This window comes from Musa acuminata, chromosome BXJ1-10 (genome assembly GCF_036884655.1).
Source record: "Musa acuminata AAA Group cultivar baxijiao chromosome BXJ1-10, Cavendish_Baxijiao_AAA, whole genome shotgun sequence".
Taxonomy (NCBI): domain Eukaryota; kingdom Viridiplantae; phylum Streptophyta; class Magnoliopsida; order Zingiberales; family Musaceae; genus Musa; species Musa acuminata.
Window position 1 is genome coordinate 32,920,588 of NC_088336.1, and position 22,853 is coordinate 32,943,440.

General features: G+C 39.8%; 2 protein-coding genes and 2 long non-coding RNA genes across 10 annotated transcripts; 2 read left to right on the top strand and 2 right to left on the bottom strand.

The window, feature by feature from the left end:
* Positions 1-483: 483 nt before the first annotated feature.
* LOC135596284 (uncharacterized) lies at positions 484-6,156 on the top strand. 2 transcript variants are annotated; one of them, XR_010480909.1, is made up of 5 exons: positions 484-735; positions 1,321-2,022; positions 2,745-2,788; positions 4,373-4,464; positions 5,603-6,156. It is a non-coding gene; the product is annotated as an uncharacterized LOC135596284 (long non-coding RNA). The 2 variants fall into 2 exon arrangements; XR_010480908.1 differs by lacking the exon at positions 5,603-6,156 and having other exon boundaries at positions 4,373-4,695.
* A 3,611-nt stretch (positions 6,157-9,767) lies between these two features.
* On the bottom strand, positions 9,768-12,081 carry LOC103969431 (uncharacterized). Of its 6 annotated transcripts, XR_010480911.1 has the most exons (6): positions 11,861-12,077; positions 11,634-11,785; positions 11,467-11,553; positions 11,206-11,319; positions 10,945-11,066; positions 9,768-10,070 (listed from the first exon to the last, which is right to left on the bottom strand). It is a non-coding gene; the product is annotated as an uncharacterized LOC103969431 (long non-coding RNA). The 6 variants fall into 6 exon arrangements; XR_010480910.1 differs by having other exon boundaries at positions 10,945-11,319; positions 11,861-12,081; XR_001975741.2 differs by having other exon boundaries at positions 9,768-11,066; positions 11,861-12,072.
* Positions 12,082-12,618: 537 nt separating this feature from the next.
* Positions 12,619-13,760, bottom strand: LOC103969959 (NDR1/HIN1-like protein 13). The gene has a single exon (XM_009383591.3). It carries the CDS (start codon positions 13,616-13,618, stop codon positions 12,821-12,823), a length of 798 nt encoding a protein of 265 aa, XP_009381866.3. The 5' UTR covers positions 13,619-13,760; the 3' UTR covers positions 12,619-12,820.
* A 5,150-nt stretch (positions 13,761-18,910) lies between these two features.
* Positions 18,911-21,744, top strand: LOC103969432 (L-ascorbate oxidase). The gene is made up of 5 exons (XM_009382953.3): positions 18,911-19,313; positions 19,412-19,504; positions 19,601-19,813; positions 20,266-20,454; positions 20,575-21,744. Exons 1-5 carry the CDS (start codon positions 19,041-19,043, stop codon positions 21,532-21,534), a joined length of 1,728 nt encoding a protein of 575 aa, XP_009381228.2. The 5' UTR covers positions 18,911-19,040; the 3' UTR covers positions 21,535-21,744.
* The last annotated feature ends 1,109 nt before the right edge of the window (positions 21,745-22,853 follow it).

The following is a 22,853-nucleotide window of genomic DNA, read 5'->3' on the forward strand; positions in this document are numbered from 1 at the left end:
ATGACGTTGAAGCATCCTTGCATCAGTTCATGTTATTGGTTTCTTTTGTAAAAGGAACGGACAAAACAAAAGCAGTGGTGGAATCGGAGGATGAGATAGAGAGTGTGAGTGGTGCAGAGCGAAGTGGTCGTTGATATGACCAAAAAAAGAGCGAGGAGGTGTAATGTTTATTTTTTTATCAGTCATGGATTATTGTCCGACCGGCTCCGACCAAAGGCACAAACTTATGATGTGTATTTGCTGTATCTATTGAGTTCATAAACGTAATCGGAGGAAAAAATGATATTATATATATATATATATATATATATATATATATATATATATATATATATATATATATATATATACTTTAAGATCACATAAATTCAATTCTTGATTTGAATATGATCGCAAATATTAGAATAACGCGCTTACAAAACAGGTTTTTATTTTACATGTCATAGTAAATATGGGTTCGGACGTTACTATGTGTAGGTTTTTAGCGGAAGGCACATGTGACTTGTGTCTCTTGCCTTACAAATGGGTTAGCACCGCCTTCCCCAATTCAAAGACGAGGCAATTCCTCAGGTGGAGGGGCGGGAAAGATAAGCCGAGCGGAGGGCGGAGGAAGAAAGTGGCATCGCGACTGCTGACGATGGAGGACGAGGACTACCTACGGTGGTAGGTTCCGATCCGGCTGATCTGTAGTTGGTTCACCAACCACGACCTCCCTTCGCCCTTGTTCTCTTTCCGGTTTGCCTATCTCCTTCTCCACCCTACCCTCTCTGCCGATCGCTTGGATTCTTAGCGTTTCTTGTGATTCTAGTCTTCTACGTTTCGTTGTTTCTTCGCTTTAGGATTTCGTCAAGGATTCTTGCTTCTTGAGCCTGCTAATTTCAAGAAATGTTTGCGGTTTGTTTCTTTTGGGGACGCTAAATAGAGGGTTTTCGCTTCTGGGTTCATGGTTTGAGTCGAACATGACATCGTATGTTGTGGATGTCATGTTCTTTTCTTCTTTTTCTTTTATGTCTCTGGTACCGATGGAAGAAACGAATCATCGTGATATCGGGAAGTAGGAAGGTTTTGGGTCTTGGTTTTGCTCCGAGGGAATATAAATAGAGAGAGAGAGGTTGGAAGGCGATATAAATTGAGACATTCTATGTTTGTTCGAATTCTCGATGGTGAAGTAGAGGATAAGTCTTCTGTTTTCTCGTTTCTTTGTCTGGTTTAAAAGAATGCATCGGAAGGCTTAGTAATAGAAGTATTTTGGTTGAGTTGGGATGGGAATAACAGACGCTAACTGCTCAATGCTTGGTTGTGCTTCCCAATTCGTTTCAGGTGTGGAGTCGATCGTGTCTTGATGGACTTGCGTTACATCGAACAATCGCTAACACTCCCGGCCTCGGACCCAGATCTCTCAGACGCGTCAGACACTTGATCGACACCATTAAGAGTCGTGCTGGAAGGGTTTGTGAGGTCCTACGGACTCCCTCGGCGTCGCACGTGAGTCGGTGGTAATTAAATAAAGACTTCCAATTTGAAAGCGTCGGCTGCGATCTCTCATCAGGCACTCCAGGACCGACCATCACGTTCCATCGGGCAAACACAACCGTCCGATCGAAGGTGTAATCGTGCGCCCGGTCGTCCAATCCTTTAGCCACCCTCATAATGCTCCGCTTTCCAGTGTTCCCGCCCATATCACGGGAAACGAAACGGATCCCCTCCATCTGGTTATCGGCCGTCGCCCGTCTCTCTCTTCTCCCTCGCTTCCGCTTCCGCTTCCGCTTCGTACTAGTTTGCGGGGATCGCGGTGAAAGCCGATCCGTCGCTTCCCCCTCCTCCTCGGCACCGGATCGCTCCTCTTTTCGTTCTTGTTCGTCGCCGTCTTCTTCGGGCTCGCCTACTTTGCTGAGGCCGGGGACTCGGAGGCGGCCAACGCGACGGAGTCGCGCAAGGGATCGGCTAAGGAGGGCACCTTCGCCGACACGATCGACCGCGTGCTCCAGAAGGAGTTCCCAGAGAGCGAGCAGAGTGGCGGGGGTTCGTACGAATCTGAGCTCCTTTACTCTTTTTGTTCTTTGTTCCTATGGTCGGTTCCTTGATGCGTGCCTGCAAATGTGATACGGGAGGAAGCTGATTAGGGTTCTTGAAGGTTGGATCGATGCTTCTTTCGTTGGTGGTCGCGGATCTTGGCTCTTGATTTCGGTGCTTTCATGAACTCAGCACCGAAATCAAGAACCAAAATCCGCAACCACCAGTAGGAATCGCAGAGTTCATGAACGAAGTAGGTGTTTGGGATCCCTGCTGGTTTCTTTCCCTAGTAAAACAATTAAATCAGGAAACCCGTTGCTTTTTCACTTTCTTGGATGCTGAAATTGCACAAGGGACTTAGACCTGTGGAGACTCAGAGAATGGGAATCATACGGCCGTCTGTTAGGGCTGCTTTGCAACAAGTCCATAGATTGGTCCATTTGTGAGATCTGAAGTTCAAATTTATCCCGACTCCCTGGAAGGTTGTTCACATTTAAGCGTGTCTAGCCTGGTTATGCTATGTCGGTTGACGTATTATGTTTTGTACTTAAAAGATTATGCCACCTCCAACAGATCATTCACTTGTTTTCTGATCCTTCACGTTCCGACCACCAGATTTATCTGCAATGCTATTAGGCAGATGTACACCATATTTAGACTTTATTTTGACTACAACTGGATTTTTATACTTGTGTAAGAAAATCAATTTAACCATTTTATTTCTTCTCCAGAAACGGACCCTGGTGGCTTCAACAACAGTGTTGCCGAGAAACAGGTATAACTTGTGCAAACATCAGTAATTTGATGCTAGATGAGTTTGATATTTTGATTACATTTCTCGTCTTGCATATAACTTTTTTATTTCAGTTGCATGCAAGAAGCTGTTTCTTGCTGTCTTTGTTGGTTAGAATTTTTTCAAGATGATGGCTCAAATACGTCTTGCATAATCAACTTTTATTGATGTTAAGTCTTTGTAATTGTTGCCAGATGAATTTATCTGGATGAGTTGAGTTTTTCTTTTGATACAAACTATATAACGTAACAAGGATTGAAATATTGTATCATACCGAAATTTTGAAATTCGCTCGGTACAATACGATACTATATATTGAGCGATATATTTTATTATACCGCTCGGTATATATATATATATATATGTATATTCTGAGAACTTGAGGTGGATAATTACATAGCTTGAGTTATTTTTCCTGCTTTTCTTTATTGGGCAGTTCTTGAGACTGTAGCTAGAGTTACATCAAAGAAGGACAAAACCAAAGAAGAGAAGCATGTGACTCTGCTTTGTCAAATATTCTTTAGTTATATGGCTCTTGTCTTCTCCATCTCCTCTCGATCGCTTGTTGTGATTCTGGTGATTTCGCCAAGGATGCTTGGTTCTTGAATGTGCCGATTTCAAGAAATTTCCCGTGGTTTAAAGATTCGCTGGGGGAAACAGATCTTGGTGACGTTGGGGTGATTGTGTTTCTTCTGGGTTCGTGGTTTGAGTGAAATGTGACATCAACAAAGGTTTATGTTGTGGATGCCATGTTCTTTTCGTCTTCTTTTATCTTTCTGGAACTGGTGTAAGAAATGGATCATCGTGTTGGGAGTATGGTATTGTTTCTTGGTTCTTGGGTTTACGTACATATTTTCTATATTATTTCAACGAAACGTGGTGACACTGGATTGAGATTCTCGGTTGGCAAAGTAGGGAATACCTATTCTGCTTTTGCGTTCTTCTTTTGTCTTCTTTTCTCTTTGAAAAAGATCGTTGCCGTGGTTTTGCATTAGCTGTTTTTGGTTTTGGGTTGTGGCAAGGGAACAACACTCACAAAGGAACACTTAACTGCTTAATGCCAGGTTGTGCTTCCCAAGTCACTTTCATCTATAAATCATTTTTAGATTCTTTCTCATGCAAACTAAAGCACTATTCTTGATTTCCTAACATCTTTCTTCAACTAATATCATCACATGTTCATTGTTTTGTTTTTATTGCAAAATCTATCATAAGATATTGTGACATTCAGGGTGGTAGGATAGGCATTAAAGTTTTTATCTGGCTTGTTCCTTTAAAGATATTATACTTGCAGACACTTAAACAGTTTGATTGTGTAATTGAAGTCTCATGTGTTCAGCACCAACATGCATTTGAATTATATCCATGCACCAGGATAACACCGGTGCATGTTACATTTGATATATGCAAACTCTTACATTTTGACATTCATCTTCTTTTTTTTTGTGCTTAGAGAATTGGTGTATCTTCTAGTTGTATGTTCATCTTTGTTTGGTAGTAGTGTCTTCTATAGCAAAAGATAGTGGACATAATCTCATCAGCTTTATTTAATTCTCTACTGTACAGATCAATGGATGTAACTTAGTCAGACAGTCCTGGTCGTAGCAAATTGGGAGGTTGTGAAACCAAAGACTTGAGCTGCAAAGCACACATATACGGTAAGTGTCATGGTCATTGGTTATGTTGCTTTGCATGTTTAATTTAGCATCTGAGCTATTAGAAATATATATATTTATTTCCTCAAGTGTGAAACTTACACCTGATTCAATAGTTACAAATCACAATAGTGGATCTTTAATTTATGGGTTTACCAGGTAATTGAACTTTGTATAGTTTTTGTATTCAACGTTTCAACGATAGTAGACCTTATTGCATCCCTTTCCTGCTCAGGCCTTGTTTGTGTATGTAATGAGTTCAAAGTTTCTTTGCAAAAGAGCGTGCGTTTTACCATTTTTTTATAATGATCATGCTGATCGAGTATGACGCCATTTCCACGATGATGGATCTGCAAGATTGTTGCTGGTTTGAGTCTTGGCTTTCAAATACAATATAAACTGAATTGTGAACTAAACTTCTTTGATAACTTAAGTTACTGGGTCTAAAAAATTGTAGTTGGTTATGGTTGTAAAGCTTGGAAGGGTTAGAAATCTTGGTTTTTGAAGACATTATAAACTGAACTATCATGTTATATGATAGTTATAACAATTATCATGCTATCTATTGTTATAACTATCTTAAGTTGGTTTTGTTAATTGTTATACAACAAGTAATTCTCATTTTCAGCTTGATGAAATATCACAATCTCCCTATGAGAAAAAGAAAAAAGCAATTATGCATCATAGTGAGCTACAACACTTTCTTCACAATTACATTGTTAATTTATTGATTGGACTGTGGATTTAAATTCAATAACAACTTCAATAGCTAAGTAGAGTTTTCTTCTAGGAAGTGAAGATCCTCTGTCTATTAACTAAGAACTAAATTAAGGTAAAATAGTAATAATGCTAGAAATAAAGCATCAAGTAGCTAAACATCCATTGCTCATGATTCGCTTTTTACTCTGCTTTTGGCAGCCTAGGTGAGGGTTGCCTGTCTTTTGTCTTCCCCATCTTGAATTGGAGCATATGTTGGAATTGCTTCATGAGTTATCCAACATGTATGCAATCCACTAAACAAGTTCTCATGTGCAAAAAGTATGGAATATAAATTAAAGTAGTTAGCTTATATTAGTTAGTTATATTAGAACTGATGTACGTACATTTTATTTATTTTATGGTATAATCTTGTTTTTTTCAGTAAACATTTACACAGGTATAAATAGGAGAGCGAGGAAACAGAGGGGGAGGAAAAGCTGAGGGATCTACCAAGGCAAAATAGTATAAGGTTGAAGGGTGAGAAGCAAGTGAGAGAGAGAAGAGAAGGAAGACAGTGAGAGGCCGAGGTGGGAGAGGAAGGCGAAAGTAGAGCAAGGTTGAGCTGGTGGAGTCGAAGGGAAAGGCAAAGGAGGTTGATGGGGGAGAGAAAGGCCAAGGTTAAGGGAGACGAGGAAGGCAAAAGAAATGATGTGTGTGTTCTGGACACATGATAAGAGGGGGAGGGGAGAGGAAGGTTATATGTGTGTTTTGGACAAGGAGAATAAGGGGAGAGGAAGGTTAATAAAAATATACATATGTATATATATATATATCATTTATTGATATAATTTGTAATGTTTATGTTTCATATATATGATAAATGATATGTATGTTTTTGACTTTTAAAGTTGAAATATATGCTTTTCATAAATATTATTATTGGCTTTTTACAAAATGTTAATTGAGTATTTTTAGTATTCTTCATAAGAATCAATGATAAGTTATTATAAATAAAAAAATCTTAATTAAGTTTCCTAATATACTCGATCAACATGCCCTTTCACTATCATTTTTATTTTGAGTAAATTGGCTAAGTATAAATTTGATTCACAAAACAATGATCATGTAAATTTCATATTTATATTTTAAAAAATATTTCAAATGATATAATTGTCATGAAAATATTTAAATTATGATAAAAATATATAACGTACGGTATATATTTGTTCAATGGTTATATAATATGATGAGTAAAAGTTATATATTATGATGAGTGCATTTATGATGAGTAAAAGTTCATAAATTTACTATATATGTGTATATATATTTTATATTATTTTAACATAAAATTTTACCTTTTGATTTTACATATGTTAATTATAAGATTATGCTTGTTAAAAAAATCATAGGATGAGAGGTTTATCATTAACTATTTTCTATCGATGTTTTAAACATGAATAATCGATGGTTTTAAACATGAATAACTTTTATAGTTTTATTATGTGAGTGGATAGATCATTGTCTTCTTTTTATATTTGACTTTTCATGATTATAAAATGAGCACTTGCGAGCTTATATTAGTGTAGATATGAATGATGACATATAGATTGAAGTATTTTCTTTATTGATTAGGTCATAATTATATACAAATGTTAAAATTACTATGTACACGGGAGGAGAAAAGAACACAGAAGGGGTGAGAAAAGGCGGAGGAAGAGGGAGGCAGGGAGGAGAGAGAACTCCCACTATCCTCCACCTCTCTCCCTCTTCTCCGTCACCTTCCCCTGCTTCCCTCTCTCTTTCTTCCACCTTCACTATCAACTTTCTCTAATGATCTTTGTTCAATGAATTAAGTTTAAGACCCTTTTACCTTTATCAAATCGTTTCTCATGTTACCAACATGAGAAACGATAAAGGAAACTCGAAAGTACTGACATTACCATCGTCATTTCAGGTGGTACCACCGAAGAGTAGAGCTAGATGGTACGTACCATCGTCCAAACAAATATTTAGAAGATTGGTGACAAGATTTAGATTGGTTATACGAAGTGCGGTATAATATGTAACAACATAAAGCATTGTTTTTTCTACAATTATATGTTTTTTCTACAACAAATCTGATCCACCACCATGTTCAAGAATATTACTCATGTTAAAAAATTATACGTAAACAGTCTTTTGACTAAATGTGATGCATTTGTTGAAATAGTAATAGACTACTCTTAGAACAAGTCATAAAAAATGAGAAAACAGATAACTACCTATGCATTGACAAAAAATAATAGGCAACATGAATATCAAGCATGCTTTGCGAAAGGATCACCAGATACGTGATTCTATCCCTTACCTCGAGAAGTAATCTTAACAAATAAATTTTAGTATATTGGCATAAGGAAGTGCAATAAATCTCTTACGTGAACTACAACAAACTATTATCTCAATTACATCCAAAGTATTTTTTGCTATGAACAACATCCCAATCAAGTGAACAAATAACAAAATAGTATGGTCTGCAAGCAGAAATATCAATTTCCTTGGATATAGCCAAAAAAATTTATTGAAAAAGATATGTCATCAGCAAAAAAATGTGTTTGCAAATACATGCAACAATCAATTTACAACGAAAAAGGGAACTAGTCAAGAAAAACAATTGCAAAGGTTGAAAAATTGAAAAATCAAAGGAATGAAAGTGTCAGAGAGACTAAGGCCATGTGAAAGAAAAAGCACTCTATTTTTCATAGAAAAATAAGTTATTCTTAGATCTCTAAATTTCTAACTAGATATTATGATAGATTCACGTAAAGGAGACGAATAATATCACATCATGTGATAATGCAGTAAAGGAGGTGTCATTTTCATGAAGCATTAGGCTTAAAACGACAACAAGAACGATAGCTTTCTATATATATTTTTTTTTATCAGAAAAATGTTATTGTTATATCTCCCTCCATTTTGTTCTAGCCAAATGGGGCAAGATTTTTGATAGAAGATATTACCAGCCTGAAACATGTTGAGTAGATGAATATAAAATCTGAAACATCATTATTCACTATTATTAGAAAGTAAAACCTCTATTGTTGGGAATGCCCAGTTCAAGAATATCTACTAAGTATTGTCCTCAAAACTACCCTCTTAATTTTATGAGTCATTGCCCAGAGACAAACCTTGAACTTCAAGAATGGAATTAAGAAAATTTAATTAAGCATGCAGAGAAAAATAATAGAATATATATGAACATACAAGATGCCATATGGTTCAGAACCAGTCATTGGTTGGACTAATAAAAAGCGATCAGCATGTACCAGTCAGATTGATCATTAAAACCTTGTTCAATAATGGTCCTTGGCAAAGCAATAAATACCAATTGACACATGCCAGTTCCATGGGTCTTAAAAAGTTGACTGTAACTTTTCTTATTCAGAAAGTGGTACAAATAGTTTAAATCTGGAGGAAAAATCAGTAACCAGTGTGCTATCAAAGTCAAGACCCAGATGTATTTTTCGTTCCAGATCCATCTTTCATTTCTAACCATCTAAATTTTCCTATTAGCTCAGTGGAATATCTAGTAGAAAGTATAATTATGCGTAATTCTAATGAGTTTCCACTTAAAAAGGCTGGAAAAATATTGCAAGATACTAAGAATACCATCATAAAATCATATTTGGCAGAAGCTCAAAGATTAACCAATTACATTAATATAATATTTCCATAAGCAGCAAGATTATTTTTTATTTTTTAGTGAAAAACTGTAGGACATATAAGGCCTCTACTTGATATTACCTAGAAGCTATCTAGAAAAGTCTTAAGAGACTCAAAGATGTGTGAAGCCAACTTAAGAAGGAAAAGTTTCATTCATCTATTTGTTGCTAGTTTAGTCTCTTATAAAGAGTTTTGCGTTACGCATAAAACATCCAACCTGATATTGAGTGTTGGTTAATGAGGAAAGGAGGTGATTTTGCCAGTTACATCTTTCTAAGAATAATCCTTCTGGCTAAATTGCTCAAGAATTTCATGTTGTCTTCATTTTTTCATTCTTGTTTAATATCTTTCACTATAGATATTATCTTCAGATGAAAAAAAGATTTTTTACGTACTGTTGTCAACCTAATTAGGTTCAGACAAGATAACTAATTCTACTGATGTAAACTTAGGATAATAGAGATGACATTATATAACCTTGTACTAGAGTGAATTGTCTAATTGGAAGGCTACCTCAGTGATGACAGTGTCAAATGTATATGTTCCTGTGCAAAAGTCAAGCCACATGAAAATATTATTTTGTGATCAACCTTCAACATACATAAAGAATCTTATCTGAATACACTAATCCAAAACACTACAAAGTTTCAAATATTAATGTTGCACCGTGGACAAACAAGCACTAGGTTAAGCATACTTCTTATTTTCATAATCAATTTGATAAATTATTCTCTCAAACTCAGATATAGAAGAAAAATTTGTAACAAACATAGATAACTTAACAAACCATATTTACATATCATTATCAATTTGCAATATATCAAACAATTAGTCAATAATTAAAGGTCTACAGATCATCTCAATATGCTATATATCAAGCGATGTCAATTATCAAATGACTACTAAAATAAATCCAAATAACTGTGGCAAAATCATTATTCACTTGCTTGTATTTTATGCAACCCCATGTCAAAGTGTTCATCAAAGAAATAGAACTACAAAACATCAAAAAATAATCACAGAACTAAGCAAAAATGATTTACCTTATTATACAATAAAACTCCTGATGAGAAACAAATATATTATTTACTGATTTCTGTGCCAGCTTGCTATTTGTATCAAATTTTGTTCCAGATCACAGTTGGTCTGACTATCTGAGAATCTGGACATCTGAATGCATCCACACTAATAATACACAATGTAGAGAACTCCTAACACAACAATTCAGCCAAAGTCACCACTGGATAACATTTTCTATCAGCATATAGAAAGATTTAAGACATGAACTAGAAAGCAAGGCTCTTGATGAAGTTCCACGAATTAATTATGATTTCACCTGTTCACCCTATATAATTGTTTTCTAAGGGCTATGAAACTCAAAGTTCAACAATTTACCTTACGCTAGGCTTTGCTGAGTACTTTTATATACAACTATTGTTAAAGGGAACAATTTGCTGAAACTTATCTAGTTTTCTGCTTGCTCGATATCTCAGCTGTGGTTTTTGTTTATCTAACACGGCTAAGACAAAACTTTTGAAACATAACCTAAATACATCAGAATTTGATAATGCCAAACAAACATAGAAGTGGCAAACTTGGGTTGATGCCTCGATGTCAGGTTAAGTTTCGTAGGGCTGAAGTGAACCCAACAAAAACCACTGGTAGGTTATAATACCTTAACCTTAACCTAGACCCAGACCAGTGCATCAAAACATCCAAACTGGACCGATCTTGCTGACATACTGCTTTAGATTCAGAAATTATTGTGCACTTTTTAGTTGCAATGTATTAGACCTAAGCAACTTTGTATTGGGCTATTTTACTTCTTCTTGAAGTTTTAACTATTAATTGAGCTAGTCAATGCAAATATTTGATATTGGACCTTAGACAATAGTAGCAAAAAATTTAAATAAATACAAAATGTCTTTGTAAATACTAAGCTCAAAAAATTATAATTAAATTTGAGTATGGAATTGAACATTTATTAAAATTTAACAACAGTTTCTATATTTTTGGTCCTTCATATTAGGAAAATATGCAAAGGCTACAAGTTAACTCCATAAATTAATTGTCAATAAAACTTACATAATTCACAACTTTGATCTGTGGGTCAAAAGTAGGACTCCAATATGCAACATGTACACTCCCGTTGGGTCATCTTCTATGGATTGGACGAATTGATCCTTTATGTTTGTGGTTCAAGAATGCTAACAGTAACGAGTCAAACACATTACTTAAAGATTTCATCTCCAGAAGTTAATATTATAAAATTTAAAAGAAATATTCAAGAACTGAAAACTAATAAACGAATCTGTGTAAGACCCAAGAATTGCTATCGTGGCATACCTTATACCACTAGTCATCCACAAAGCAACGTCACATTGAGAGTAGCGAAACGAAGAGGGAAAACGAAACGGCAAACTCGTCCCTCCTCCCGAGAGTTATGGATTACGTTCATATCTGAAACCCCAAAAACAAAGAACAAACCCTCATCAAGATCACGATCATATGAACCCCGCAACCAAAGAACAAACCCTCGTCAAGATCACGATCGCATGAAAATCCTGACCAAGAAAGATAATGAGGGAACGAAAAGGGGGAGAGTACCCTTTCCCATACGTCAGGAAATAGGTGCCATAATTTACAGAGAACACATCTGCAACATCCAATTCTTATCCCCGTTCCCATAAATGCCTGTAAGATGAGAAGGAAAGGCAGTACAATCAAAACAACCTGATTCTTCCGTCGACGCAAGGTTTCTAAGATCAAATTACCGGATCTTGAAGCCCTGAATTCATTTCAACAGCAAAAGAACCCCTCTCCCTCGTGGACCGCCATATATCCTCGAGATCTTTCATCAAGAATGGGACGAGAAACGGATCCAACGCTCAGTTCTTGCATAAGGGTTTCTAAAGATCCGATTCATCTGATCACATGTGGACCAAATGCGAGAGAAAAAGAAGATTAAAGACAGAACCAAGAATAAGGGTTAGCGACGCACCTTGGTCGGCGGCGAAGAGAGGTGGGCAGACCGACCGCGCCACCGTGTGCGTGCGGCGGAGTAACTGGGTCCTCGCCTCCCCCTATGTTCCGTCGCCCCTCGCAGTGAAATCGTTTTCGCCGGGCGGAGAGAGAGAGAGAGAGAGAGAGAGACGGTGAAAGTGAAGCGTAAGAAATAAAGGGGAGCAGTTGGCCATGTGGGACCCGTCATTTACCCACGAATTAACCCGATTAGTTATTATTCAGGTATAAAATCCATTCCAAATATACTGATCTATTATACTCTCGTCTACAATGCAATTCAATATATATATATATATATATATATATATATATATATATATATTCAGCCTTATCATTCGATCTGAAAACTTTGAATAGTCTCCATATAAAAATCGCAGTTAATAATATATTCTGTTAGCAATTTTATTTGATTGAATCAGATGTAATTGGAGAGGTCGACGTGGGCATGCGGTCCCCCCCCCCGCCCCACCCACCCCCGAACGATCCCTGTCGCAAGCGTCTGTTAAATCGTTACAGCACGCAACCGACAGCTCTCCCACTCCCCTCACACCGTAACGTCATCTCCAGCTGTCAGACCGTGTGACCCGCCACAACTTCCCTCGCATCGTAGAAGCTTCACTTCTCTCCTCCCGAGAGCTCTTAATCCAACTACACACTCAGAGTTCTATCCCACAATCGTTATTATCAGACATGTCTTCCAACAATCTTCACAATCCACAATCAGAAGAAGCGCACTGAAAAATAAAATTGCACATACAATTACAAGAAAAATGACAACAACAATTCATCGATGTCGAACTATCGGATTTGGCCAGATTAATTCCCTTAATTTTACACGTCGTACCTTGGTCTAATCTTCTTCTTCTTCTTCTTCTTCTTCTTCTTCTTTCAGTCGTGTGCTATCGGAATGGTAATGCCGAGCGAGTAGTGATTTGGTCTAGGAGATGGTCCACTTCCAGATCTTGATGCGGAGCTTGACCTTGCAGGCGGCGTTCGGGGAGGACGCCACCGGCGCAGCTTTCCCCTTCGGCACGCCGATGTTTATCCCCTCGCACCGCATCTGTATCCCCATCTTCTTCGTCTTCAAACCCCCGATCTTTACACCCACCTTGGTGTCCACGGCGATTTCCAGCGGCAGGCTGGTCTTCTTCCTCAGATCCGACGCCGCCGTCGAGTCCAGCGTCTGGCTGCTGGGGGCTGATAGCTTGGCGGAGAGATGGGTGGTGTTCTTCGCTTCCTGGACGAAGGCGGGGAAGGACCCGTCGCCGACGTCGACATCGCCGGAGAAGACGGAGATGGAGGCCGCGTCGTAGAGGTAGACAATCTTGGCGTTGGGGTTGCGTGCGGTGACGTTGAGGTCGAGGCGGGAGGTGAGCTGGCCGGCGCCCGAGACGTTGAAGGCGGAGAGGCGGAGGCCGTCGACCTCGAAGGTGGGGCGGCGGGGTCGGTAGATGACGTAGAAGACGCCGGCGGCGATGGCGGCGAGTAAGACGAGGGCGACGATGATGAGGGTGAGCCAGAGGCAACAGGAGCAGCAGCAGCCCCGACGGCTACGACGGCGGGGCGGTGGCGGCTTCCGCGGCTGGGGACGGTAAGCCGGGAGCGTCGCGCTGTACGTCTGGCCCTTTGTCGGCGGGAAGGAGGGGGCCCCTCCTGCGCCGCCGCCGCCGCCGCCGTTGAGGGCCTGGGACGGTTGGGGGTTAGGCTTCGCAGAAGGGTATACTCGATCCGCCATTGCCGCCGTCGTCGTCTTCCTCGCTGCTCCTCTCCCCTACTTTCTCCCCCTCCACGGATTCCCGACTCAGGGTTCGGGTTCTTCTCAAGCAACAGCGAGTTCTATAGAAGAAGAACGTGCACAAGAAGAAGAAGAAGGAAAAGCCAGGGCTCGAGCACGAGCGCGGCCCACCCATTTTGGCGTCTCAAGAAATTTACCATCAAACTTCAATAATGCTCGTCCGATCACGATCAGGCGGTCGAAAATTGGCTACTCTATGCTTTATAAATCGTGCCCAATTTAGCGAACGAGAAAATGGTCGGTATAATTATGGTCGCCCGATTAAAACCAGACGGCCAGAAGTCAACTAAGCTGTGCCTCAAGATTCGCGCACAGCGTATATCAAAAATAGATTTCGTCGAGACATCCACGTTATCGTTAGGTGGCTTAGTGAGGAGTTGGGAGACTAGAAAATAAATGGCAAGTATGAGGAATGCTTTGACCACTCGTGCTTGGCAATTATTTAGACGATGACCGGATGTGAATCATAAAGAGAATTATGATGGTAATGGTATGGACGGTGATGATGAATGGATGATAGAGTGGGGGGAGTGACACATGTTGACAGGTGCACCTTACCTTCGCATCCACCAACCATTGGAGCCATCATGACGTAGTTGTCACCCTCACCTATTTGTCAAATAATATTTGCTCATGATTGGCCACGGAATCAACGTTGGGAGACAACTATGATGAGTTATTAAAGCTTAATGTCTCCTTCTCGAGGGTGACTGTTCCCATGTCTTCTAATTTACTTGAATCAAGTATTCCTTTCTTTCGGTGGTGATCGAGTCCGTGTGTGGGTAGGTCAAGTGCATCTAACTCATGTTTATTGTAATGACTCGAAGAAGAAATTTTGGTTGTTCGCGAAGTCATATTCTATAAAGAAAGAAACAAAGAAGAAGATAACGATGATTTAGCACGTAAAACAACCACATACTAAACGTTTTCTAATCGAGTGAGGTAGTCATTCTGTCTCAAAGTACTTAATGGTTATCAGCATCATAACCATTCAGCAATTCGTTGATTCGAGAGATCAAAGCTCGATGAGTTGAATCGCAACTCGATCCACAGGTTTTTTTGAAGCAACTCGGTCTTTATGCCGATGGCAACGATTTGACTCGGTCAAAGTGTCCACTGGTGAAATGAGCTATGATGAGGTGGTAGCCACCTATCCAGAGAGAGGCCAAGTAAAGCTGACTCCAAAACTGGATCACGTGTTTCCAGTTGTGGACTGAACAAATAGAAAGAGGCTTAATGGGAACAACTGCCGACACAACAAAAAATTATTTTTGCTTCTTCTTCTTCTTCTTCTTCTCTCTCTATCTCTCTCTCTTCAATCTAAAGTACTGTAAAGCTTTTCATAGAAGACAGCAAGGTCAGAGGTTGGAGAGACAGCTTGCCATGAATCATGCTTTTGGACTGTGTTTTCTCTTTGCATTTTTTTAAGAACTTGGAATTTTGTTTTCTTTTCTCTTTTTTAGTTCCTTTTTTCTGGAAAATTTACTCCATGGCAATTAGTTCATCTCCACATGCTTTTGAAGTAGAAACGACACCTGATATATTTAATTTTCTGTTTATGTTTTTTTTTTCTAAATTATTCTAGTGTGGTATATATATATATATATATATACATACCATGAAACTAGGAGATGCATGTATAAAAATAATAATAATATCCCAAAAGAGGATATATGTGCAAGAAAAATGACATTTTATGAAGGGGTTGGATTACATACTTAAATATGTACTTTTTAATGTGTAATCATGCATACAATACACCCCAAAAACTATTTCTAAAAGAAAAAGAATAAATATGACAGAAGGAAGAGAACCATGATCTTATCTATTACCATGTATTAGTGTTTGTGCAAGCAAATAAAATAAAATAAAAAGAACAAATAAAAGTGGGTGTCAATTTGATCCCACTTAGTCCTACAAACTTTAGGAATTTGATGCTTGCTTTTTTTTTCTTTCTTTGACCTTCTTTGTGAAGCATCAAAGTTTGCTTTGGATTGAAGGATAGTGGAAAGAGGGAAACAAAATTCTTGTTAACCTCAAAGGACATAAAGGCAACAAGGAATATGTATCACAAATAATAGTTGAAGTCATGCTCAGTAACATTCAATTTTACTAGTCAATATTAAAAAGGAAAATATAAATTATCCCAATAAAATAGAACTTTCAATGTAGTGCAATGCATCTAATGACAAAATAATATTTGCTCATGTCAGAGTGACAAATACTTACTGGGCTTCTATTTCTAAAGCCCAAATATAAAGATCAAATTATTCTGATGTGGATGTAGCATCATAACAGCAGCCACACCTAATAGATTATGGTCTTTGTGATGTGGTAGCAAATCTATACTGTAAGCAAAGCAAGGATGTGGAAACAACAAGAGGGATTAATCTTATTTCTGTTAGATAAGTGTCTTAATGACTAATATAAAATAAGTATTTTATGCCCCCAAATGTACTAAATACAGATAATATTATACAGAGTTGGGTGAAGGTAGAACTAAAAACAAGTCCATCATACCTCTGATCAATGGCATCCATCTCCGTGAAAGATCGAATCCGTGTGTGAATTCCCAGACAACGGCATCTGACTGGGGAAAAAGAAATCCATCTTGGAAACTGCAGGATTAGATAAGCTCTGAGAAATGGTAATATTGCTTGATAAAACTAATCGCTGCAGGTACAAATGAGCAGTATAAAACTGTAGCATTTGTTGTGTTCTCCTAATGAGGACAGGGAGGCAAAGAAGAGAATATGTGATGAGACTGCACCTGTCACACTTTTTATTTTCATTATATGCAGAGAACATACAAAAAACCTATTCCGCATGCACTTGATAGGAACAGCCAGTCAAAGTGATATCCAAATTGAAGTCCTCTTTCTGTAGAACAACAAGAGGAACGATAGATTAGTTTACAAGAAATCTTTGGTGGAAGCTAAGTTTTGTTGAACAAAGTTGAGCTAGCCATTGCTGAGCTTATATTCCTCATTTACTTGGAACAAGCTACATCCTTTGGTGTCATGTAAGAGCCGTATCCTGACAGACAATGAACAACTCCTATGGCAGTAATTTCTTAGCCATGTATGTTCACCGTCAACCTAAAAAAGAAGAAGAGATGCTGCCATTAGCTCCTCTAAAAAGAAGATATTTCAACACCTGACCAGAACAGCACTACAAGAACTGGACCAAGTTCCAGATCTGCCTACTCTTTTCGGCACAACTTGTCCTGACGTCACAGCGATATTTTGTAAATGGCAGCACTTATATGACTTTGTCTGCACCACCACAAAAGGACACTCGGACATCTCCGGTGATCATGGCTCATTACCAATGCCCTTTATCTCGGTGGTGAGGAGGACCACACACAGAAAGAGTAGATGGTTTTGCGATCCTTCACTTTACCGGTTGTCTCTTTTTCCTTCTGCAGTTGCAGCGGTGGGATGGGTGTTTTGTTGTGAAGCGTCGGCATCACTTTAGACCTCGGCTGCATCATCAAGAAGAAATAAAGAAATAATGGCAGGGCATTCGATGCTGCAAAGATAAGGCATGAGTCACATGATTCCCTAAATATGTTCTTGATGTGTCTGTATGGGCTCAGTGACAGAATCTATGAACACTGCCTGTATGATCCAGAAGACGTCCTCTGCGCATATCTTTTTATTGGTAAACAAGCAAAGTAGTGTGGATCGGTTGTCTTTTGCTATAAACCCAAAGAGAAGTTGGTGTGTGAATGTGACGATGGATCTAAAGAGATGTATACCCCACAAAAATCACAAGCCAACTAGAAAACTCTTCCTGAGGAGCTCCATGGACAGCTCTTTATGTCTGCTGTCACAGAAAGAAGAAGATTTAAAAGGCTGGTTCGAACTGGAGTAGACACATGCATGGGGATGACAATGGCAGTGTGAATTTGTGTGGGCTGGTCCTTTTGACTATGGTGTCTCTTTTCACTTTTCTATAGTGAAGATTCTATTTCAGCAGACTCTTTTCATCTTTTTCAAAGTGATGCGAGTGGCTGAAAGTGCTGACTAGTTGTCGAAGATCTGAATGTTAACACAGCTCATCATATTCCACTCCTCACAATAAATATCATATGATAGTATTAAGGATATTAATACTAAAAGAAATGAATAGTCAATCAACCTATATATCTTTATATGTCTTTTAAAATTGAATTTAGAAGATTGAGTAAGGAAATAACTCAACTTTTTGCATTATCATATGAGGTTTAGGCTTTTGTCTACATGTCATACAGCTTGAAATTGAGAAAAAGATAATATCTCCATAGGATTCTTTAGAAACCAAATATGGTACATACAAATAACAGTGAAAGTATAGTAGCTGTTTCTTCTTGTTCTTCTCTTCTTCTTTGGATGTTTCTTGTGGATATACATACGCGATCAGAACGTCCAAACCACCTCATAGGAAGAAGAGACTCTTTCTGAGGATGGAAAATGGAATTCACCTCAGAGGAAGAAGAGATGATCTACGCCATTCAGATGACAAGGAGCAGGTGCAGGTCATTCTCGGATTCCGGTCCAAGTGCGAGGCATGTCGGACGAGGACGATACGGACAGTGTGGCCACACATGGATTTCATGATTGTCATGGAGACGTTAGCGTACCAAAACTAAATACTCCAGTCGGTCATCGGGCATCGACGTTAAGGCGCCGGAGAGCCTGACATCGGTGGCAGCTGCACGTCCCATGTTGCTGTTTTCTTCTTCCTTCTTTCTTCCATTTTCTGCTCTCTATTGGCTGAGGCGTGAAGGGTTCCTCGTTTCACTCGATGATACTCTCCGCTTTGCATGCGTAAATTGCTCCCCTGCCTCCGCTCTGACAAGAACACACCAATTTCCTCCACATTACCGCCTCGTACTAAGGAACACACTTCTTCTATTCAATTAGAAGGAAACAAAAATCTAGTTTAATAGGTTTGGGTTTCAACATTGATATATAGAAACAAAAATAAAAATAAATAAAGTAATATATTTTTAAGTTGATATTAATAGAAAATCATAATAGAGTTGATATTAATAGAAAATCATAATAGAGAAAAATCTCTCTCTTCAAACTTGTATAAATATATATTATCTATCTTAATAAAAGAAAATTATTTCTTTCCTAATAAAGTTTTTAATTCTTCATATATCGCAGTTTTCCTTTTTTTTATTTCTTCCATTCCCCCTATAAAAAAAGGCAAGCATGCATACTCTCCTCCTACCAACTCCAAGGAAAAGAAAAGTTGCTTTGTTCACCAACTCGAAGGTTACTATTGATAGCTCTCGGGCGCAGCATTCCCATCGGCCTTCACCCCAGCTTTCCGACTCTCCCTCGGCTACTGCTCACCGGCTCCGCCATATATGGCAACGAGCTCGCTCTCGCTCTTGCTCATCTCCTCCTGCATCATCTCGGTCCTGCTGCAGGCTGCTTCGGCTTCCAAGACCAGACATTTCAAATGGGAGGTGGGGTATATCTACGCATCGCCGGACTGCAACGAGAAAATTCTGATAGGGATCAACGGCCAGTTCCCCGGCCCCACCATCCGCGCCAAGGCCGGCGATACGATCCATGTGGAGCTCAAGAACACGCTTCACACCGAGGGAGTCGTCATCCACTGGCACGGCATCAGACAGGTATTCAAAGGCTTCTGCGCGAGAACTAAAACCAGAAATCCGGTTGGTGCCGATGTGCATGCTTGGTTCTATCTGTCTTATCTTTGCGTGTTCGGCAGTTCGGAACGCCGTGGGCCGATGGAACCGCTTCCATCTCACAGTGCGCCATCGATCCCGAAGAAACTTTCGTTTACCGATTTAGAGTTGAAAAGGTAACTCGAAGCTCGAAGATCCATCTCGTTTTGCCTTCATCCATAGATCAAATCTTGAAGTATCTATCGAGAGTTAACTGTGACGATGATATGTAGGCCGGGACGTACTTCTATCACGGGCACTATGGGATGCAGAGGGCGGCGGGGCTGTATGGGTCTCTGATAGTGGATGCGGCCGATGGGGAGGCGGAGCCGTTCCGCTATGACGGCGAGTTCAATCTGCTGCTGAGCGATTGGTACCACCAGAGCATATATGATCAGACGGTGGGACTCTCTTCCAAACCCTTCCGATGGATCGGCGAACCGCAGGTAAATAATGCCTTCGCTACCGACAAAAGAAATCCTCCACCCGTGATTCAGGTCTTAGGAATAGAGACGACCAAAAGCAAGATCAAAAGATTGTGGGGCCCCACAAACAGCAAGCAGTGCGCTACCGTGATTCGCCTATTAACCAGAAAAGGTTGTGGGGCCCCACCTGTCCTGGTTTTGGTTGTCTCCTCCAACGTAGCGACTCACATCACCTCTTCTTCGACAGGAGGAACCTATAGCCCTATCGCACCCATCCATCCAAAAGCTCACAAACACCGCCAGCCTCTTCGGTACTCGATATTACCCTCTCGTCTACCGCAACACATCAAATTGAGAGCCTGTGACGCATAGGACAAAAGCTGTCGCATAAAATAGACGTTTTCTTATTATGTGAAAAGAAAATATTAACAGTGTACAGCTCCCTACTCATTTGGCTTGCTGTTTGGATGCAGACTCTGCTGATCAATGGGAGGGGGCAATACAACTGTTCTTTGGCCGCACATCTGATCGAGGGATCCAACACATGCGAGACGACAAGCAAAGATTGTGCGCCGGTCGTGCTCCGAGTGCTTCCAAACAAGACATACAGATTGAGGATCGCAAGCACCACCTCGCTGTCTTCTCTCAACCTGGCCATCGGAGTAAGTAAACCATCGTTTACGGTACACTGCTACGCTTCATGGTGTAGTAGTAGTGTTCAGTATACTTGGGGGTATTTGTCTGTGCTAAGATAGCCATAGCTGAAATTTTCTTGTATGCAGAATCACAAGATGGTGGTGGTGGAGGCAGATGGGAACCATGTGGAACCGTTCATGGTGGATGACATAGACATATACTCAGGCGAAAGCTATTCGGTGCTCCTCACCACCGACCAGAATCCATCATCGAACTACTGGCTTTCGATCGGCGTCAGGGGAAGGAAACCCAAAACCAGCCCTGCATTAGCCATCGTGAACTACAGCCCAAATTCCCCATCAAAGTTACCGGAATCCAGTCCTCCGATCGCTCCTGAATGGAACGACTATAACCACAGCAAATCGTTCTCCTACAGAATCCTGGCCCGCCGAGGCGCACCGAAGCCCCCACAGAGCGCCGACAGGCGGATCGTCCTGCTCAACACGCAAAACAAAATCGACGGGTACACAAAGTGGTCGATCAACAACATCTCTTTGGCTCTCCCTCCCACCCCTTATTTGGGGTCCATGAGATACCGTCTGAAGAATGCATTTGATGCTGGGACGCCACCCGAGAATTTTCCCTCGAGTTACGATGTGATGAGGCCTCCTACAAATCCAAACTCCACGCAAAGTAGCAATGCGTATGTGATCCGGTTTAACAGCACGGTGGATGTAATCCTCCAGAATGCAAATGCCCTCGCGGTTAACGTCAGCGAAATACATCCGTGGCATCTGCACGGGCATGACTTCTGGGTGGTAGGATATGGGGATGGAAGGTTCGATGAGAAGGATGTTGCCAGGTTCAACCTGAAGAATCCGCCACTCAGGAACACGGTGGTGATCTTTCCTTATGGTTGGACGGCGATAAGGTTCGTGGCAGACAATCCTGGAGTTTGGGCATTTCATTGCCACATAGAACCGCATTTGCATATGGGCATGGGTGTGATCTTTGCCGAAGGCGTTGAGCATGTAGGAAAGATACCAAAAGAAGCTCTGGTTTGTGGGATGACTGGGAAGATGCTGATGCACAACCACCTCCCGTGATGGATCTCCCCTTGACGATCATATGTTTTCCGTCGATCATTTGACTCGTGTTATGTCTTCTAAGAATGCGAATTTTGAGGAGCGATCGAACCAAGTGCCTTATTTTATCTGATACAACTGTTGTCGTTGCGTGTGGACACCGACTGAGGTGATGCAAAAGAAAGGTAAAGCTTCTCAAAATAATACATAGCAACGGGACTGTACCGTCGAGATGTTGATGTGCCAGAAATGACAAAGAGAGTAAAAATGAGATGCAGCAATGTGTGGATGGATGGAACAACGCAGTAGGCCAATCAAAGAACTGTACCTTACTCTTTCTTCATTATTATCCCCTTTTTTGGGCATCAACATGTCCATTATTATCATGCCATGATGTATTACGACAAGGCTTTTCTTCGAAATGATCAACGCTGTGATGGTCAATCAAAGCAGTATATAATTCCAAATAATGAAAAATCACAATCACTACTGGTGAATGACGGCTGAAATTAACAGATAAATTAGTGCAACTGAATCGAGCTATCATGATAGTCTAAAGAAGCTAAAATTTACTAAATGCTATTAAGACAATTAATGCAGAGTTTATATTTCGCCTAATAAATGTGGATATAGAAACATCATCTAAAGGAACTAGTATGGTAACTTTCAGATTAAAGTTCATGTGCCGCTTGATGCTGAGATGTTTATTTTGTTTGTAATAAACTATATTTAGCATCCTAATTTTTATACTTTAAAAATTTATATTGTTCTATATCTAGATTCATTTACTCTAACAAAAACTTTAATATTTCAAATAGTGGTGACGGATGATGGTGTCGTTAGAGGCCTGATGATTATTGGATGAGAAGAACAATGATGAGAGGTGAGGGTCACTTGTCGATATAGACACAATTATCGAACGACAAAAGAACCGCTCGACATTTAGAATCCAAATGATTTGCTCCTTATATTCACATTTTAATTCTCTTGGCGACAAAAGAAGCTAAACCATTACAGAAGAATATTATGAACTTATTCCAAATGCAAGAAGTCATTGCAGAGAGACACAAATGTATCTTAATCTTCTGCACCGTAGGCTCATCGCTTGTTTCAAGCTCTTCAGATATCCTACAACCGAAATCTCTCTGCTCCTGTCAAGAACCCTGGAAGATTTCAAGTCGTAGTAAGCATGTCCAAATAGCTTCATAGACTACCAAAGAACAATCCAAGAAAGCCAAAAGCCTATGTGAAAATCTAACATAGGTTAACACTACCATTAAACCACAACGGAATCGTTTAATACTATGATTAGGTGAGAAAACAGAGAAAGAAAGCAAACA

Coding starts and splice junctions, on each gene's coding strand:
- LOC103969959 (XM_009383591.3), bottom strand. CDS start 13,618: ATGGCGGATCGAGTATACCCTTCTGCGAAGCCTAACCCCCAACCGTCC.
- LOC103969432 (XM_009382953.3), top strand. CDS start 19,041: ATGGCAACGAGCTCGCTCTCGCTCTTGCTCATCTCCTCCTGCATCATC. Junction 19,505..19,600: donor ACCGATTTAGAGTTGAAAAG/GTAACTCGAAGC, acceptor GATGATATGTAG/GCCGGGACGTACTTCTATCA. Junction 20,455..20,574: donor CTCTCAACCTGGCCATCGGA/GTAAGTAAACCA, acceptor TCTTGTATGCAG/AATCACAAGATGGTGGTGGT.